At 36.1% G+C, this 21784-nt stretch overlaps 1 protein-coding gene across 7 annotated transcripts in view; it reads left to right on the top strand.

Moving 5' to 3' along the window:
* Positions 1 to 21784, top strand: part of Dgkb (diacylglycerol kinase, beta 90kDa) — a 627035-nt gene that overhangs the window by 349566 nt on the left and 255685 nt on the right. For all 7 annotated transcript variants that reach the window (XM_005377328.2, XM_013510618.1, XM_013510621.1 and 4 more), the window contains one exon: positions 290 to 354. In XM_005377328.2, coding sequence (XP_005377385.1) covers positions 290 to 354 — 65 coding nt within the window. The remainder of the gene's footprint in view (positions 1 to 289; positions 355 to 21784) is intronic.

The following is a 21784-nucleotide window of genomic DNA, read 5'->3' as shown; positions in this document are numbered from 1 at the left end:
CCTGTCTGGCAAGCGCAAGGTCATGAGTTCGGTTCCCGGTACGGGAGAAAAACCAAACAAACAAACAAACAAACAAAAAGAACGACAAATAACCAATTGTGACGTGATCGTAGAAATCACACTTGCTGAGAATTGACGTCCATCTTTGCCTAATTTCAGAACATCTTTTTGGCAATGATACCGTAAAGGAGAAGTCAGTTAAAAATATGTTTTTTCTTTCAATTTACGTTTGCACAAGGTAACAGGATCATGAACTGTCCTTTTTTTATTTTCCTATTTCTCCTCTTAGGATGCCTCCATTGCACATAGATTTCACATCATGAGAGAAAAGCACCCAGAGAAATTCAACAGTAGGTAAGGTAACGAATGACAAATTTACATTATGATAGTTGCTGATGAACTGTGTTACAATAAAAGTTTGAAAACATTATATACATAATGACTAAAGGAGGCTCTACTGTGGTATATGTGTAATGATTAAGATGAAAATTTAAATTCTGGGTCTGACAATAATAGACAATATTTTAGACTGACAATAATAGAAATGCAACATGCCCATATCTACTCAATGTTTATATATTGTAAAACAAAGTTTTCAAGTGTATGATGAAAATAATAGTTTATTATCCTACTAGAATTTTTCATGTGATGTAGTACATGAATGGTGATCAACTTTAATCACAAGGAAAATATGCAGTTCTGAGTTGATAATGTTGAATAACTTTGTTACATGGGTTTATAAGTCATCTAATCTTTGGAATATCCATCTCATATGGGCCTCAACCAAATGCATGGTAAACTGGAATAATATCTGTAATGGTGTAGAATATTTTTTGAAAACTTTCCCTTCACAGAAAAAAAACTTTGACAAACAAAATAAGTTTTCTCATAATAGCAATAGGAAAACATTTTCCCTACAACATGTAGACACTGACCTTTGTAGATAGAAGAAAGTTCAGCCCTCTCCAACTCGCTTCCCTAGAAAAAATACTATACAAGTCAACCACCTTTTCTTCTGTTTCTACCCTTTCCAAACCAAAATTAATATTTCCATGTAGATATTTCAGCGACTTTACAGACTTATGTTCAAAGCCAGTTTTTGCTCTCTGTTTTTGGCTAAGGGGACACTGAGACGTGAATACTCCTTACTATCTATTAGATAACAGCACCTGGAAATGCTTCTATTTGTTCTCCCATTTGTTCACATACTAGTGCATTAACATACTTTTCTTCCCTGTAAATTCATAAGAAATATCTCGTACGAAAATTTCTTTTCAAAATTGTCTCAGATCTTCCTAATCTGATCACTTGAGTGTGCTACTTTATGTGAGAATCATCTGAGTAAATAGTCTCATAGGTTCTATCTGAATCTCAATAGTTTCGTTAAATTATCTTAAATATTTTAGTAAGACAAATACTTCTATTCTTCTGGTATTACCTTTAACTGTTTCTTACTCCACAAATAATAACTCACAGCCTTACAGGTGACTTGTTCTCTCAAAGTTTAGAAAGCTATGATATTCATTTTAAAGGAATTAGAAAATATATCTGTTGATGTTTATGTGTGTGATCCTTTTAGAAGGATCTGGAAAAGTCTTGTAACTGTGGTTACTTCTGGAAAGGGGAACCGAGTGATGCAGTAACAACTGTGTCTTCCTTTTCTACTTTTACTACTATTTGGAATTTTCCCCAAATGTATCACAAAATCAAGTGAAACGTAATCTGATTAAAGGTTTGTACCTCTAAGTATTTTTTGTGTCTGAAGGGAAGAGAACTTTCATCTTATAAGATGTTGATCACATCATTGAAACTATATTCACTTTCTAGGATTCAGCACTTCATGACACGTCTTGAGTAATCTAGAAAAGAACATAGTTATTAACCTACATTCAACAATTGTATAAGGCAGAATAAGTTATGCTCTCTTAAATGTCATTTTGTGAAGCATTCATGATCTTGTATTCTGATAGTATAAGAGGTTTTAAGACAAAAAAAAAATCTGCTTGGAAAATGCAGCATGGGAGAGTTCCACAATGTCTTATAGATTTCAAATATTCTCCCTGCACATTTCTTAAACTTTTAGTGGTCTTGAACATTGTAGCAAACTTATTCAGAGAGGAGAGACACAGGGAGAGAAGGTGAGAGATCATGATATATTGGGAGGGAGAGAAACAAAGGTTGGAAAGAGATGATTAAAAATAGAAAGCGGTACATCAATGTGTTTTGTGATAATCAAATATCACAACCTGCATATAATAATGCCAATATGTATGATCCTCATTCAGGTGTCAAAGACAAATGAGTTCCTTTCTGCAGAATAACTTGAATTCTTCTTAATAACAATGCTTCTATCATTCACATATATCTATTACATTTTTTATTATCAATAGCACTACTGCTCCATATGTGGTTAGATGCTGTTTACAATAATGTGTTAAATGCCTCAATATTTTCTTAGGACCTTATTTAAATTTCTTTACAAAATTTAAGCATGAGTAAGTGTTGCTTATAAATAGGTTCAGGAAAAATTTCACTTGAAGCAAATAATCAGACCAATAATGGCTTCTAGAATGTCTCATAGTCACACATTTCTATGGAGTTGGAGGAATGCTGGGTGTGTGGTGGTGTTAGAAATCTTTCCGGTCACACTGTGGTGTCTGGTATCCCTCTGGTCTCCGGTGGTTTGGGATGCCTGCACAGTTCCTAAGTGGAGGGAACTGTAAGCTAAGATAAAGCGGGAGGCAGAGAAACCAGCCGGTAGCAAATAATACAGCAGCCTACCCCGATAAAGGCCCTCTAGATGCAGTCAGAAGGCTGCAGGCTTCTTCCCTTCCTGTGAGCTAGGAGAAAGTATGTCTTATTCACTTTCCTTGTCCCTGAGACACATTACCCAGCACTCTCTATTTAAAGGAAGAGATATTTATTTCAACTGACATCTTTAGAGAATTCAGTCAGTGTTTGGCTAGCTCCAAGGAAGGAAATGAAGGAAGGGCCTGATGCACATGTAATGGCAGTCAGGAAGCAGAGAGATAAAGGGAAGAACTGGGAAGCAAGATAAACCACTCTTGGTCACACCCTCAGTGACCCACCTCCAGCCAGCTCACACCTCCTACTAGGGACTCAGCTGTGCAGCCCCATGGTCTAATCACCTTCCAAAAGCTTCTCCCCTGAGGACATGAGAGTTTGGGGGGACACTTGAGATCTCAACTATGATGACATATGTGGATAAAAACCAACAGATGCATAATCACACAGATAGCTTCAGTGTGGACCACAGCTCAACAGAACCGGACATTTTAGTCAACACCAAGGATTCATCCACAGGTGCCAGGTCCCAGGCCCACAGGCCAGTGGTGAGCAGATAGATGGTCCTCTTGCTCCTGGCTTCTATATTAATTTCCTCTTACCCTAATTTTGGTTTCCCCACGAAGATGCTCCTTGCGTTTCACTGGCCATGCAGTTTGGGTTGGCATAGACCTAGATGAAGACAGTGAGGGAGTAGAAGGCAGTGTTGAAACACAAACAAATCTCTTTTCCCATTCAGAGAACCCTCAGAAACCCCCAAAACCATCTTGCACACATTCATCTCCCTACTATTGTCTACTTCTACTGCGTCTAGCTGGATAAAAAGATGGAGCACCGTGAAGACTGGGAACTTTGTTTAAAAAAGTCCTCATTTCACACAAATCATAGCATAAACAATTTAATGGCTATTTTGTCTGCTACATAAAATCCAAGTTCTTTATTTAGTTTTATAAATATCCACATCAAGGCTATGTTCAAATCTAGAATGTCTGACTTATTGGTTGTGTGTCTGGGACAAGTGCTTGATCACAGTACTGTTTCCTCGACTGGAAGATGAGGATAACTGTATTGGACACATCACAGGTATTGCTAGAGCTCACCAGCTATGCCCAGAGTTTTTGTCTTTTTCCACCACTTCCAGACTTATGTGGAAGACCCCAGTTCAAGCAGTCACTAGCAATCTAGTAGTGCGGGCAGATTAATACTCATGGGGTAAAATGTGACTAATGGAAAATGGGAGATGGGAGAGAACCAAGAAGATATGTTCTGTCTTCTTCACTTCCTTCCATGAATTGCATAAGATATCACTTCCAGGGACTCACAAGCAGCTGTGCCCCATGAAGTGGTTCTCAGCCTGGAGATGCATCACCTGGCTTTATCTCCTATTGTTACCAACTTTACTTCATTTCATTTTCTTTACTCCTGATGCCTTGGCTTTGCTCCTCTGGAACAAAATTTCGGTATTTAATTCTTATTATAACCCCTGGTTTCTAGGAGAGGTGAGGATGGAGGGAGAACAGGACACGAGAGTAGAACAGAAAAGGATGAAACTTAGTGTAAATTTTCCTCCTTCCCCCATTTAAGCCGTCTACTGGGACTTCCAAGTACCAGATAGTAAGGAGGCTATCCTGACCTGCTATCTCTGGAAAAGCTTGCAGGTACACTGAGTGTACTGACATTCAGCATGGTATTTAGAACCTCATCTCTGGCTCAGCAGGCTATTTTACTAACCAACTAGCTAAGAGTGAAGTCTAAAATAAGACAAGCAATCAAGAGGCTGGGATCTATCTGTTCCAGAGGTGATTCTCTGACCTAAGAGGTGATGCCTTTCGGAATGTTTGCCTGAGCCCATTCCAGTACTACGTACTGCTAGATGAGGATCACAGAAAGATGGATTTGGTCTAGTTCCTGTGCTCAACCGACCATTGTTTAGGTGTGGAAAGGTCTACCAAGGAGCAGTGGCCTTGGAAAGAGGAGCCCTTACGGGGAAGTTCAGAAAGGCCTTCTGGAGGAGGGGACCTGTGTGCAATGAGAGGGTGACAACAAGGGACCCCTCAGATGATCAACAATCTGAGCAGGTGACTGACAAGAAAGAGTATCCCAGCAGAGAGCACACTAGATTTGGCAACTGCCAAATTCATCCAACTTGGGATGTTTGAGCCCACAGTACAGACAGTACAAAAACTGTGGCCATGAATTGTGAAGAGCACAAAGACAACCAAAGGCTGTGTGAAGGAAGAATGACTTCTCCAGGAGGTACCTGAGTCAAGCCTGAGGGACTCATGAGCACTAGCTGTAGCTCTTATTTCCCTGGTAGATAGATACCTTCACTCATCCCTGTGCTGGACATGAAGGGTGCAGTGGTGCATGGAACACACCTGCTTCTGTTGTAGAGACTGGTCATGAGAAAGATTCGGGGTGTGCTCAGTGCTGACACAGACAGGAACCAGACCGGTGCAGGAAAAAGCACCATGGCCTTGGAGATGTTTGTCCTGACCTCGCACTCCTACCCCAAACCCTTCCTACATGATCACCTCAGTCTCTCCTGATGTTGGACCAAGTGTTCCTAGGTGTCATTTATGCAAACTCTGAGTCAGGGGAGAGAACAAGAGAGAAAAGACACTACAGGGACTCATCTATGACCCAATCACTTGGTCCCTTGTGAAGTTCTTGAGTACCAAGTGTCTCTTTCATTCTCACTTCAACACTAACCCCCTCCACGGAACAAGCCATTATAAGTTCAATGAGCCAGAACTACTCACTGTGCCTGCCAGCGCTGCAGGTAGGGTGGGCAGGTCAGATTGCTTGACGTTGGGGTGCCAGATGATAGATCCAGTTGATGACCCAATGCTTTTGCTGAGGAATTGACATAGGAAGGAGCCAAACTTGCTAGGCACGATATATGTGTGCTGTCATGGTGGGAAAACAGGCTCTCGCCCTTATAGAAATCAGTCCAGTAGAGGAGAAATGTTATTGGAGGTGTATAAAGTGCTGTTAGAACAGACATCTCAAACATGCCATAATGCAAAGGGATTAGGAAGATACTTCAATGTTACATTTGCTCTTCTTATTTACATATTTGTTTTCGCTATGTAGATATCTTGTACAAATTTAGTAGTTCATTACATTTAAAACTTTGTTTGGATTTCTTTGAAATTCTTCAATCTAAAGGGTTACAGCCATAATAAAATTTGGGAAAACTGGAAAAAAATGATGCCAGAAGTACAGCCAATTATACAATAGGCTATCAATTGACTGCTTTTAAAGATAACAGACCTAAAACTCCACGTATTACCTGCTCAATTAAGCATATGTCTTTCAATCCAACACTTTTAAAGATCATGTTTCAGCTCCAAGAATTTATGTAATTCCCTAAACTGTAATACAGATACTCAGCATATGATTTTTCTGACGAATTTCTACAAAGAAGACATATTGTATACAAGCAATTTCAGATAAACAAAGGCAGAGTTTTTGGATTTTAGCAATGAAACATGCTTCATATGAAACAATGCTTTCATATTTTCAGGAATTTGCAAAGGTATTTTTGAAATGCTACACCTAATAATGGTGTTTCAGATAAAATCTCTTGTCACAATAAATCATATGTCATTAATATCATCCTCTAGCATGCTCACATTGAAATTCATTTATATTTTAGGGAACATGATGTTTCTAACATTATCTTAAGGAAATTAATTACCAAAATATATAGTTCTGCTCCTTGTGCTTCTTATGATAGAAATTGAAAGGACTGGGACAGGTAATGATTTTTCCGGTGCTTAAGAGAGCACTGGTTGAACAATTTATACTATGTTCTTTCAAAATTTCTATGAAGATCTAAGTTAACTGTTAAATGGAAACATTCAACTTTCCCAACGGTAATATAACACTGAGTTCATATACAAGTCCTGTCTTCAAACACAAGAGAAAATAATCTTGAAAGTACATGTTCTATCATCACTGAAAACCACATATTTTGTAACATTGGTACTTAAAACATTTAGATAATGTGACAGTTATTACTTATAGTTACAGTTATGGTCTGAAATTTTACATATATTACACCTCTCCTGGTCTTATAGGGGTAGAAGATATTAAGTTCTTCCCTTTTTTTAAAAAAAGAGGATATTCATAATTGCTCATCAATACACTAAGTATGCATCCATTAAAATAGTTGTGGAGGCTCATAGTAATTTTATCTATGTATTGTTTGCAGTATTGGAAATTGAACCCCATGGTTCATGTCCATTAGGTGAATACCATACTACTGAACTATACTCTGTCCCATAATAATTTTAGACAAATAAACAAAGGGTGTTGCATTCCAAGAGTAAATCATCTAACATTGACAAGAACTTGCAAAGAATATGTAAAATGGATCTAGCTATACAAAAAGCATTGGTGGTCTTCATAGATATAGACATAAAGAAAGAGAGAGATAGCTTTAGTCATAACTCGTTTAGAAAGAATCACTTCTAATCTTAACATACCATACTTAAAATCATTTTTCTGGAATAAAAGAGAAGGACTCAGCTAGCAAGACTAATCAGTAATCTCAGAGTCACTGCTTCATTCAGACCACCGCGCTTATTTCAAAATGCCTAGTCTCTAATTTCTAGAGTGAGACACAGATAATTTATTCAGCGCCTGCTCAGAGGTATGTGACTGATTTTTGTACTACTTTCTGCTGTATCTTTGAAGAAATCTACAGCTAAAAAGCCTGAAATTGTTAGGCCAACTTAAGGAAGGCAATTTAACTCAGAATCTATGCAATGATTATACTCTCTAAATTTCTCCAGAAATTAATATCATACACAAATTTTTAAAAATTACGTATGCCTTCAAAATCACACTAATTATTCTGTAGATTGATTGTTTTCCTGACATTAGGTTTTGTGTGCTCATGGAGATTGTCTTTTTCATCTCTATCAGCCTTAATACATACAGTGGGTGGAAGTCCTCAGTAGATATTTATTCATTAAATTATTGACTACTTCATACTATGTTTATATTCCAAAAATACTACTTTTATAGTTTATTTTTTTGTAATGTCAAAAATGTAACAGAAAAATTTGAGTTGCCGTATTTCTAGGATGAGTCGTGATTCTCTATACTTACTCTAGTTTTCTCAGCCTTCATATGCCTAACCCCTTATAACCAGCAATGTGAAACAAACAAAAAATTAAACAAGTTAAATCCATGATCATCATCTTCCTATTAAACAGTCACACTTTTAGATTTTGTCTTCTTACATATGGTTGTTATTACCAGCTTTATAGTTCAACAATAGGGAGTTATCAACCACTTACTGTGTATCTAGTGATAACAAACTGAAGACGAAGCATAAAATATAACCCTTCATATATGCATACACATGTATATACTATCATTTTGTAAGTTGCATAATTTATGATAGCAAAGTGTATGGTAAAGTCAGTAAAATTCCATTTTGCATGAATAATATCAATCTGAAGAGACAAATTCATGAAACAAATATTTCATTTGTTGTAACAGTTCACAAATTATTTTCATTGATTTTTAAAACAGCCTTTTATGGCATACATTCTTCACCTTAAACTGTGCATAATTGTTAATCTATTCTTTTCTATGATTATACATTTTCTATGATTATACATTCTATTACATAAAGAAATTATAACATCACATGATGAGTGGAGAAATCAAACCTATGTGTATTTTAACTGTCTATATTGGTGCTGTAGAGAGAGAGAGAATGACTCACTGAAAATAATAATAATAAAACAGTAAAAATAATAATAAAACAATAAATTTCCATTTATTATTATTATTACTAGACAGACAAATGTTGGTTCAAGTTAGAAAACAAAACACCACATTAAAAATAAAATAATGTTTCAGTAGTGGCAGAAGAATGCTGTATTATAGCCAAATATTATTTAGAAGGTCAAGTACCATTTACCAGTTATTCCTCTGGATTTGATGAAAAAAACTTTTGAGGTTCCAAAGTGATGCTGTAATTCTGTTTCGTATCATGTTTATGTACTCATGTGTATCATTTTTTTCATCTTCTATAAGTATTCTATAATGCATATTGAATAAAAGCCACTTGGAAATTGTCCTCCAATGAGTTTCAATATAATCTTTTAAATATAGATCTTACACATATTTTTACTAATCAGGCATGTTGCAGGCAAGTAAAATAAAGACGATATTCTTATATCTTGCTCTGCAAGTTTTTAATATTCGTAAAATTACATTTACAAGTATATTTTTTTTCTTTCACATTAACCCTTTAGGAGTTAGACTTTTTTGTAATAGACATTTTGTAACATTACCTTTTATTTCTAATAGATTTTAGTTTTTTGTTTTTTTTTGTTTTTTTTTTTGGTTTTTCTCCGGTACCGGGAACCGAACTCACGACCTTGCGCTTGCCAGGAGATTTTAGTTTTTAAAACAAATTTTAAGATCCTTGGCATTCAAAATTCTTTAAATACAATGAACACAAAGACAAAATGGACTCTATGTCACACCATGTGCATCGAGGTATTATACTTCATTTTTGCATCAGTCAGAACAAATTCATTATTCGATGCTGATTTTTTACCTATTTGACATTGCAAATTATGTTCTGAGGTACACTCGCAGTTTTAAGTCAACTAGGTGTAAGCAGTACAGCTAATATTAAAACTTAAATATTTCCCATTTTTAGTATTTTGATATTCATTAGAAACATTGGCATAGCACTAGAAATTCTACTACTAAGCACTTTTATATGTTTATTTTCTGCCTAACAGCACCAATTTTTTTTTCAATTTTTAGAGAACATGCTTAGTTTTCATTCTAACTTTGCACAATTACTCAAATTTATCCTTGAGGTAAAATTTTTGAATTTTTTTCTGTATAAGCATTATTTGTATGCCAGCTTTCTCAGATGAGTCACCTTTGCATATAAGCCGAACAGTACACAAATAGAGAGAAAGGCACCAAATGTATGGATTTATTTATGTGTGTGCATAGATGCATTTGGGAGCATAGACCTATATACATGTTTTCTCAGAGATAATGTTTTTCGTATTCTGTGTTACATCTCTAAGATAAGGCTTTTAAAATAATTTACAAACTATGCTATTTTCTTCAAGTACGCTTGTTTATATGTGGAGGTTAGTTTATTATCCCGTTTGCTTGTGCCGGTAGGGATGTGGATGGTCAAACACGACAGAGCCCTGTGCATGCTGGGAACGGAGCCGGCTGCCCCTCACCCCTGCCGGTCTTCCTGGGTTATTCAAGCCGAACACTGGATTCTGTGTCCGGCTGTGGAAAGTGTCCTTATAACATAGCTCTTTGAAATAGAAAGCAAGAGGACTGGAAGATAAAGAAGAACAAGTTTCAGTGACTTTTCCTCCGTCTTTCTTCTCATTTCCTTTTCTAATTCTTTGACTCCTATTTTCCATTTTCTTTCTTTCCTTTTGCCACTGCAGTAGAGTAACAAAAAGATCGCTGAAGGGCCTCAGCCTCGGAAAGAATATTGCGTATCTACTATTGATTTGGTTGATTATAAATTAGGCAGACATTTACTATGAAACCCAGTTCATTTAATGGACATCCAGTTAAGTGCTAAATTCGTAGATTCTTTGAGCAAATGAGGAAATTGAATTTAAGGTTCTAGAGATCCCTAGTGAGAGGTCCCACATAAAAATATAGACTGCAGGAAAATTCTACATTGCAACGGCGCAAAGGGAAAGGATGTGTCCCAGGGCTCCCAAATTTGGGTGACCACTGAGCGTGAGAGACACACGTTGAAGGAGGAGCTACCTGTACATCCTCCAAATGAGATAAGAGGAAATACAGTACTTACGTCTGGGTTCTGTTTGCAGGTTACTTATATTTTATTAGTATCTTTTCCATGCAAATATTTTAAATACTTTCCTCCTTGATTTTGACTATCCATTTCTAGAGATGTTTATGTTTTTTACATGCATTTGCATGTGGTCTATGCAAAAATTTTATACACACACATACACATGCACGTACGTACACATACTCCCTATGATAATAAATAAGGAAACAAGATTTATGAAGTTACAGGAGTTCATTCAGAGATATCCACAAAAATCACAAGAATAATGTGCTCAAGAGAATTTTTTTATAAGGAAGAGTCCTAAACAAAAAGAGACCAGGTATAGAAAAATATTTCTCCCATCACTATAGTTTCTATAAACTACAAGGAAATTTCTGAAAATGTTTGTCAAATGAAAGCACAAAATATATTACTTATTTTCCTAACAGTCTGACAGCAAGTATAATGTAACATAAATATTATGTAAATGTATGATTTCAATTATTCCTTACTAATAATTTACTTACAGGAAAGAAATCAGAGTTGAGTTTAGATATCAGTTAAATCTCTTATTTCCAAGAATTGTCTAAACCAATTAGCCAGTAGACAACCTTCTCAGGGGAACAAACCTAAAATCTTGATTGATGTAAATGACAATTGTTTTTTTCTTTTTCTCTGCTGATCATGGTTAGTCTACGGGCCAGCATTTGGAACTAGTTAGAGTTGAACTGCTATTTTCTTAGCATAGATAACTCCATGCTATATGTTAGTTGCTTTAATATAATGGTAAATCTCTAATTTCTACTACCTTGAAGCATTCTAATTCAATAATGTAATAAAAATGGATTGTTTTGTTCTCCTGCATAAAATCAACTGATTCTTGGTAAAATTATACCAGGGAACAATTTTAAGGACCCTCTTTGGAGCACCTCTTTATAGGAAATAATAAATGTTTAAAAAGTCTATCTTGAACTCTTTGCCAAGAGGTTAATCACCTTAGTGTAAGATAATCTTACCTAGAAAGTAAGCCCTTAGCAGGACTAATTAGAGCTAATTAGATGCTCTCACCTGCTTTTAGCTCCATGTAATGCCTTTCTATTGTAGTACATGTAGGCATAAGGGTATATTCAGCATTACTTTCTGACTGAACAAAGTTAATTCTAAAATTCACCATGAATGTCTTATTTTATTTGAAAAATTGGTCCCCTTATCTATATATTGCTCTCTGAAGATACAAACAGCAGTCACATAGGTGGCATTTTGTGGTTTGGATCTTCTGCTTTGTGTTTCTACATGAACAGTGTTTTCAAAAACTGTGGAATCTTACTCAAGTAACCCACATACTCATGTATTCGCTTATAGGTTGACCTGAACTACTTCTAAATAGGAGAAAAATATTTCCTTAAGGGATAAAATTACTGAAGAGAGACAGGAAAAAGAGCCTTCAATTTATTATGCATGTCTGAAATAATTTCTAATAAGCCTCACCCTTCCTACTGTCCCTCTAGCAAGAGAATACCAGAAATGCTCTAACTTTATAGTATTTTATAATATTTTACTTGGCAAACATTTATGTGAGATCCAAAAATATAAAAAGAATAGCTTATGCATCATGGGTACTATTGCTTAATAACAAACTGCCACCATACAGTAAGGGTTCTGTTTCCCTTTATTTCCAACAGTATTGTTATGTTCACCAAGCCCTTGCTGAAATCCTCCTATGGCTATCTTCATGTCCTTTTCAACTTTTCCCATCCCTCAGTTCCAAAGCAAATGTTAGGTGTTTTTGATTTTGTGTTATGGCAGCACCTTCCTTCCACCTATCAACATATTTTCTGTTTACTATTGCTACATAACAAATGACTCCAAACATAACAGCACAAAACAGTCATTTATTATGTGCATAGCTTCTAGGGGGCAGAAATTCAAACACATCACAGTGGAAATGGCTAGCATCTGCCTCCCAAAATCTGAGCCATCCAACGGAAATGCTCAATATTTGGAGGTCATGTCATAGCTGGAGGCTAGAATCACCTGGAGACCTTGCTTCTTTTCTGTCCTCTGGCTGTTGCCACTCGGTGGCTGAGACCTTGCCCGGGGTATCAGCACGTGGCTGGTCCACGCAACCTGACATCACACAGTGTGATAATCTAGGGTAGCCTGTCTTCTGATGTATTAGCTCATGTCTTCAAAATGAAGGCAACAGTATATCAGCAAATGCTATCCTGCCTTTTATGACAGGTATTGTGCTGCTTTCAATATACCTTTATGGATTAAAGCTGAAATTTGGAGGAAAAGGATCTAGACATCATTTCTCAAATAGAGGCACATCAAAATAGGTTCTAAGACTACCACATGTAATTTGGGAGGTAAATAACAGTAGGCTCACATTTCACAGGAGCTTAGCATTTAATTGGAATATTATCACATCAAACTGTTGTAGGATGGCTACTTTATTTGGAAACAACTCTTCCTAGTCATTAAGTTGTTTTTAATATGCATTATTTTCTTTATTCCCCAAAGTAACCATACTCCGTAAGTTTGTTATTTCCTCTGGAAGTCTGTTGTTTTCATCTTACTGAGCTGGATGTCTTCCACAAACATTTCAGAGCAGCAGAAGCAAAGCTCTTGCTCTTAGACACAAGGGTAAACCATGCCTCCAAAATATCAGTCTGTTTCTTCATGTGCATGACGCTTATTCTCTTGTTCTTGTGTTGCATCTTCTGTGGAAATTCTAGCTATTTCCTTTCCATTTCATTTACTGAGTCCTTTGCATCTGTAATGTTTAAGCAGAAAATAGGAGCCAAGACTAATACCCACAGTTCATTCATACATCTATTCCCTGTTGCTGTGGTTTAGACTTTGACTGTCCCCCAAAGGCCTATGTGTCTGAGAAGTGGTCATGTAGGGGAGGAGCTAGACCTTCCTTCTAGTTGAAAGACCTTAGATCATTAGGGGTGTACCCTAGAAGGAGACAGTGTAACCCTTCCCCTCCTGTCTCTTTTGCTTCCTGGGCCCCACGCAGTGAGCAGTTTCACTGTCATGGGCTCCCTGCCGTAGTGTGCTGCCTTGCTGTAGGCCCAAAGCCACGGAGCCAGATAATCATGAACTGGAACCTCTGGTACTGTAAGCCAAATAAGCTTTTCATCTTTCTAAATTGAGCACCTCAGCTATTTTTTCTGGGGTAATAGAAAACTGACTAACACAGTAGTCTCAGGATGGTGGTTCCTCTTTCCCCTGGGAGCATCTTGTGTGCACACCCAAATATCTTACTCATGGAAATTCTAGGCTAATGTCATATAAAGTTCCCATATTTATGGTACACACTGAAAGCTAGGAGCGATGTTCTAGCTTTGTATTACATTTAGATAAATGTGGCTGTGGGCCATATTCTACCATGAAGGGTTAAAAATAGCACTAATTCTCAGGGGCTCTAAATGAAAGGTCATGCCTGGATTGCCTCAATTCACTTCTCTTGCAGTGTGCTAATTAGAACTCCTTAGCTTCAAACAGTGGATTTCCACCTCCTAACTATGATTCCTAGAAAACTGTCTTCTGCCTGTGCTTATTTTTAGTTGGTGCGATGAGGAGTGATATTAATAGTGCCAACTTTGAGAGGATGTTCTGAAGAAAAAATAACAATGGATGAAGAAGGTTTTGATAGCAATGTATAAATATTAAATGCCAAATAAATATTAGCAATTTCAATTCATGTCCTTATCAATTATTCCCAGCCTCAACACCAACTGCCTAGAGTTTCTCTGATTTGTTCTGTTCCCATCCCCAGGTCACTGTCTCTCTCCCAAGCTTTTTTTATTCATTTTATCTTTATTGTTCTTTGAGAGTCTAAATTCACCATCAGGGCCATATTAACAGACCTCTGTTCTGGTAGACAGCAAGGAAAGTAAACTCTAATATAAGACCTGGGTGTCTGTAACCCTACACAGAGCAATCTGACTTTTGCGTGTTTATGCTTAGCTTCCTGATATCCCCCATGAAGAGGATACTAAGAAAACGGAAAAAAGATTACATTATGCCTTTAGGTCATCACAGAGTAGATGCTTTGGCATGGTATGTTTTTTGCAGAAAAGCCCTTGTTGAGAAAAAACAAATCAATCCTTTCACTTCAATTTGGCTAAAAAATAAAATAAATATTTGGTTTAAGACAAATATGATAAATAAAGATTCAGGCCAAGTTTGATCTAGAGATCAATAGGATGATCAGCTCCTAATTTCATTTTCCTTAATTATCTTATCATCATTTCTTCCTATGTTTTCTTTGTCTTGAGATTAACCTACATTATAGTGGTAAAACAGTTCTAGGATTTACATTTACAAGCTCACAGTGCCCTGAGAGAGTGAGAGAGAAAGGACATCTTGATTTGCACATTGATTGTCTCTGCATTTGTCTCAATTTTGCATTGACCCAACTACTTCCACTAAAAGATAGGAATCATTTTTCTTGAAACTATACTGCTTTTCTATGCCAGAAAATATATTTTTTTTATTTTTCAAAATGAGAAATGAGTTTGAATATTTTAACTACTTAGAGACTATGAATTAACAAGCAATATGCAGTGGTGTGGTAGAGGTGACTAGCAAGGTTTTGGGGAAAACATAATGCCTTATTGTGGTTGTAAAAGATTAGTGGGGATTTTGCAAGTGGCTATGGTCTCTGTAGAATGAATATCATGTGGTAACATTAAAGAACATATAACCAAAGTATCAATGCATGGAGGAGCCCATAAATACTTAAGACAGAAAAAGGTGAAGGCAGAAAGGAAAGGAAGGGAAGATGGAAGGAAGGAAGGAAGGAAGCAAGGGAGAAAAAAAGGAAGGAAGGAAGGAAGGAAGGAAGGAAGGAAGGAAGGAAGGAAGGAAGGAAGGGAGGGAGGAAGGAAAGAAGGAAGGAAGGGAGGGAGGAAAGAAGGAATGAAGGAGGAAAAGAAAGTAAAAGCAAGAAAGAAAGAAAGAAAGAAAGAAAGAAAGAAAGAAAGAAAGAAAGAAAGAAGGAACAGACAAGTCAGGGTTTATGGAAAATAGAAATTTGAAGAATCTTTACAGATAACACTCAGATCACAAACAACTTGGGTAGCCCCTTTAGAAACTTGGACTTCATCCTTGAAGTAATATGAAACAATAGGCTTTGAACACGGACATGATAACACTAAAGAAACAGATTTGAAGAGGGGAAAGGTGGTTATCATTAATTACCTTGCTTAGTAATTGATAAGGGTGGAAATTTGCAAGGGAGGAAATGATGCCTAGGATTCATGAATGAAGGCAGGCTATTGGCCATACCACCCAGGAGATGAATGGAGTAGGAAAGGTAGTGTGTGGGGTGAACGTGATGATCTTGACACTGTACATGGGGAGGTCAGCTGTTAGCACAACGGGCCAGTTCTGCAGACAATAGATTCTACTAGTTTGGGATTACAGGAGATGTCTATGTTGGAGCTCAATAGTTATTGTAATAAGAGAGCTATTTTTGATACATTATCTGCCAGCGAGAGCATCAGTAAAATACCAGAGTGCATGGGCTCAGTGGTTTCCATTATTTTGAAATATACTAGTTATAATGAATAGAGTTATATTGTAGGAGGAGGTTCACTTAAAATCTTTGGCAGGTTATAATCTGTATGTTATGAAAAACTTATAAATTAATGGCTTATCAGAAATATTTACTTAGCATTTGCTTAAATAATTTATTTAAGCTCTATCATGAATTTTTATTTAGACCTTTGTCCGAAGCACTTATTATTTAGGTAGAGTATTTTATTAAATTATTCCTTTTATTTTAGGTTAAATAAGTTGAGTCAATTTTTTTCTGTCATCTTCATAGAAAAATGATTCTAAATTGTCAGAAAATTGGCTCGCTATCTAAATTCTTTTCAAGTTCCCTCATAGGTGGTTTATTCCAGAAAGACAGAAAGAAACTGGTTTCCGGCATCGTAATTTTATTAAGCGCAACTTGGAAAAGTTTTTGAGCAGTTCGTGCTTTCCAGAGGTGGAACAATCAGCCAGCAGAGGGCGCGAGCGCACACGCACTCAGCCTTGTAGCAATCGCAGCCGTCCTGAGAAGCCGGAGCAGCCCTTCCTTAACAAACACACTAGCAAAGTAGTTGTTTTGTTGTGTGTGATGTTGCCAGGGCTTAGATTATTTGCCTCAGTAGCCTTCCTGCGGCAGTGTGCACTTCTTTGAGCGAAGTGTAATTTGAGTTGTATTTGAATACCAGCCAGGACACTTCATTCTGTTAGACAATGCCAAAACCGCGGTAATCGGCAGGAGGAGGTCAAAGGCTATCTATGTGCCTTGGTCTCGCAGACTGATTAAGGAGCTTTGGATCACATCTGATGAACAAGAGGAGTTTTAACCTGATGTGGAAAGGACTTTGCTTCAGTCAAACTACAAGTCAAAGTGTGGATACTGTCTGTTTAATTGTTGCATTGCTGATTAAATAAATGCCAAAAGGTCTCGATGGAACTTTAATTGGAAGTGAGGGCCCCCTCAAAAATAGTTCATAATTTTTGAAGTAATTTTAGTTGTAGAAATAGTAATATCAGTATGATGTACTACGCAGACTATTTTGTTTATAATGGTTTTCCACACACTTTGATTTTCCAACTATGTAGTGATCTTACAAAATATTTTACAAAATTTTTAAAATGACAACATATTACTAAAATTTTTCATGTATTTCCATTTAGAAAACCAAATAAAGGAAACATTTTTAGCACAGACAAGCTCTTTGAGGAGCAAAAATTGTTGGCAACCCTTTGTAGGTTGTTACTTAATAATACTAATTACTTTTAAAAGATGCAGGCCGTTTTATATACTGACTCTTTTACAACTTGGAGCAGTTTTTAAAAATTTATGTGCAAAGAAATATGCAATATGTCAGTGTAGTGTATGTAGTCTTTTTCATTTTTGAAAGCTGATATGAAACAAACGTCCTTATTCTGTTCTAAGAAGCAGTTAATGTTGTTATCTTTCCTTTATGATCCAGTAGAGTGAGAGTCTCATGAACAGTTTAGAAAGCTGTGGGGAGCTAGTTCTAATGTGTAAGAGTGTGAGGGCTTCCATCTCCTTTCTTCATTCAGTGAAGCTTACAATTTTATTGCAAAGATGATGATTATTTAAGAATGTGACAAACTGTCCCACTGATAGGACACATTAGTTTTCCTATGAAGCTGTCCCCAGTCTTCCATAAGAAGGTGATAATTAGGTTTTCAGATTAGAGCAAAATAATCATGCCACTTATGTACATGTTTGTTCAAATCTACATTTGTTTAATCTTTTACATAAACTTGAAACAATTACAATCTGTAAAACATGTTTCCATGCAAACTTTTACATAGCTTGTACACTAGGTTTATTTTCAACTAGCTAGACTGTGGGAGATTGAAAATTTGAAAAATAATATAGAAAAACTTAATCTTGCATGTAAAGCATTGGTTTAACATTTTGCCAGAAGTTCCATCTAATAAAAGAGCACTCATTCAAATCTTGATTCAATTTTTCTGTTTGTTTATACTGAGAATCTAATTTAATCTTAGGAAAGTCATATGCAATTGTCTTTTTCCAACTTCTAATGCTGTGGACAGCTTGCATCAATATTAGATACTGCAAATCATCACATTTAAAAAATTAACTAAGTTCCACACTGGAGTGTCTAACAGGGTACTGTGTGGCATTTGAATATAACACTATGAAAACACAATCTATAAAACAAAATCACCAGTGAGTCTTTAGAGGAAGACCCTTTTACTACCTTGGGGTTGAGGATAGCACATTGTCTTAAAGGTCTAACTCCCAATCTTCTCTAGCTTTAAATAACCAAAGGTAATTTCCTCTGCTTAAGTTAGCAGAGTATTAAAACTTCTCTAAATCTATTTCCTGAATCAACTTGGAGAATGTTCAGTGCACATTCATTTAAAATACCTGTAAATGTTCTGACTCAATTACTTTAATAGAGTGGAGAATGTTTGCTGTAGCTTTGAGTGCCCAGTATAAAAGTTTGGATTTTACTTAGAAAACATACAGAATTAGTTCCTGTGGGAAGGTAATCCCTAGAGAAATGTAAGTAACCAGAAAACCCTACTGAAAATCATCTTAAGTACTTTCTTTGCATTCATTATGTACAGAATTATAACATAAATGAAGTTATGGTAAGTCACAGGCAAGATGAAATAAAAAGAGATTTTTGTTGATAATATGCAAAAATTTGCCACATCTGTTTTTAATCATTCTGGACTTATTTCTTTGAGGGAGCATTTATACAGCTGTGAAAACCTAGGGAATTTTGTACAAAACAATTTTGACAAATGTTCATGATTCCACACCAATGAAATGCATTTTAATTTCATTCAGAATGTTCCAAGTTCTCTGGCACATAAACAGTAATAAAAACCGCATTGAAGTTATTTCTGTGATTTTTAACTTCAGTCATCAAATTACACAAGCAGGTTTTCCTGGTTCTTACTAAGAAATACAATTCTACTTCCTGAATACAGGAACAGAGAGTATATTGATGCATTGGAAATCCGGACCTGATATTGGGTTTCATTGATACCCATGATTATGGCATTCAAGCAACACAAAACTTTACTTCTGTCTGAATTCTAGTTCTGCTTCTTTTTGTTTGTTTGTTTTTTGTTTTGTTTTTTTTTCCAGTACAGGGAATCAAACTTACGACCTTGTGCTTGCCAGGCAGGCACGGTGCTGCTGAGCTAAATCCCCAGCCCCTAGTTCTGTTTCTTAACAACTGTAAAAGTTTGGGTACATTATTTAGAATTTAGAAGGCTCCTTGCTATCACCTTCAATAATGGAACAATAATTCCTACTTCTAAGGGTTGGTATATGATTATTAAATTGATTTAAGCATATAATATAGCTCAGGCAATATCACTTCTTTTTGTTTCCATCAAAGCTATCAAAGCTGTCATCTGACTAAAGTACAGCAGTTTAGTCATGCCCTGGATTTTTTAAAAAAGTGACAGAAATATTAGGTGATTCTTGAAAAGTGAAATTTTGAATTGAAAATTTAAGAGTTGATATGCCTCTGCTTATAATCACATGTGATTTTTCTGTACAATGCAGAGATTATCATACAGTAAAGAAGAACACAAAATCAGGTTTAGGAAGAAATATTATACTTCTGGCTTGTAGAAGTTATCCCCTCTGTAAGTTGGAATGGTTACGGTAAGATAACTGCATGGTTATTGTGACTACAAAGACATAATTGTGAAAACACAGGCTTCACAAGAATTTGCTTCACATTGTATTCCAGTCAAAATTATGGCCAAGGCTACACCGTACTTTGATAGAGACACACAAGGGATGTCAGAGGTAAGTGGCTTTCCTAAATGTGGAAGCATTTCCAGGCTCTACTACCTTCCCGAAGAGAGGAACAAATGAGCATTTCCCTGTATTGCATAATAAGATGAAAGGTCAGAAAACTATGGCCATAGGACAATTGCAGCTGCCTGCTTCTTTAAAAAAAAAATGTTTTGTTGGAGTGCAACCAAGATGACTGATTTTTCTGCTGTTTATGCCTCCATGTGAATCACAAGGGTGGGGCTGCGTTGTGACAGAGGCCATAAGACCCACAGGGCCTGAAATATGTACTATCTGTGCTTTGCAGAGAAAGATTGCCACTGGTGTGACAGATGGAAAACTGCAATGGTGAAAGCGTTCAAAAGGGATATGTAGATTTCAGAGCTGATGAAAGGAATAGAAACTACAGGTTCTGACACTTAGGACCAACACAATAGATAAAGGAAGAAGCTCAGTGAACTTGGAATTTAACTAGACTCCTAACATTACTCCTAACTTAGAGCAATCGCAAAGAAACAGGTTATTGGAAAATGTAATGCATTTAAACTCTGATCCATAATGTGCTATGTAAACTAATGAGTGAGAGAAACATGAACAAAGACTCGGGAACAGGCCAGTCCCTTAGCTAAGTGAGCTTTGCTTATTTGTTTGCTTCTGAGAAGACAGTGCATAGCGGAACCACATAATTTGGTGTTTGAAATGGTTGTCATGGTAACAGCACACACCCAGCATGCTGACAACCTAAATCCAAATCTAGACCCCTCCTCTTACCAATGAGGTGGCTTGAACAAGCAGTTTAACCCTCACTGTGCCTCGATTTCTTTTTCTGAAAATGATACAGTTAAAGATCCTTCTTCATAGAGAAGGAAAGAAAAATGAGTTAGGGGCTATCAAGGGCTCAGCTCAGTGCCTAGCATGTAGATACCACCATAGGTATGAACCACTCCATTAATATATTAACCACTCCCTTAACATATAAACCAGTTCTTTAATAAATTTTTATCAGTTATTTCATATTCATGTACTAGCTATGCTTTCACTGTATAGTACAATGTTAGTCAATTTTACTTGCTCCATTTTTGTCTTTGTGTGTTCTGAATTAAAATTCTCTTCAGGGCCAGCTTATCTCATAACTTCAAACAGTAAGTGCATTTAGAAAGATGTATTATAAATAATTTCTGAGTAATAGTTATTCAAATGTGAGTCACTAATTTTTTCAGAGGCTTAATAGTTGAACTGAAGCATAAATACTTCCTATTAAAGAATAATACCTGTAACTTCTTTGGGTCATGGGTCTTGCTTAATTTCAGAGTAGATATTATTTTAAAATATAGTGTTGAATACTTTGGAATTAACACAAGAATAAAGTTATTCATGTATCCTGGAAAATTACTTTGTTGTTTTTATTTTACATTCGAAGAAGACTATCGACCTTTATCATTATTGGGTAAATAAAAAGAACATATGCATACTGATTTACAGTTTTAAATTTGCTTTTATGTGAAATATTTTATGGGTTCTTGAGATGCTTATGCCCAGAGATATATGCCATGCTTGCTCTTTTCTCTTTGGCAGGAAATATTGCAAGCATATTGATGGTGATAATTAATATTTTCCAACCAGTCAAAAAACAGGTGTACCTTTCCAAATAAATCCAAATAAAATTCAAAACAAACTTGTTGAATGATTTTTTAAAAGAGTAAAAGACTCTCTTGAAAAGCTTCAGATTAGGACTATTGTTAGCAATAATTCTCATGCTAAATTTTTAAACGTAGTAACCACATCTTATTTATCTTTGAATCACCACCATTTATCCAGGG

The sequence above is a fragment of the Chinchilla lanigera genome, unplaced genomic scaffold (genome assembly GCF_000276665.1).
Source record: "Chinchilla lanigera isolate Chin_1 unplaced genomic scaffold, ChiLan1.0 scaffold00009, whole genome shotgun sequence".
In the NCBI taxonomy this organism is placed as follows: Eukaryota; Metazoa; Chordata; class Mammalia; order Rodentia; family Chinchillidae; genus Chinchilla; species Chinchilla lanigera.
The sequence above is the reverse complement of the archived record's forward strand: the minus strand, read 5'-3'. Positions and strand labels throughout refer to the sequence as shown.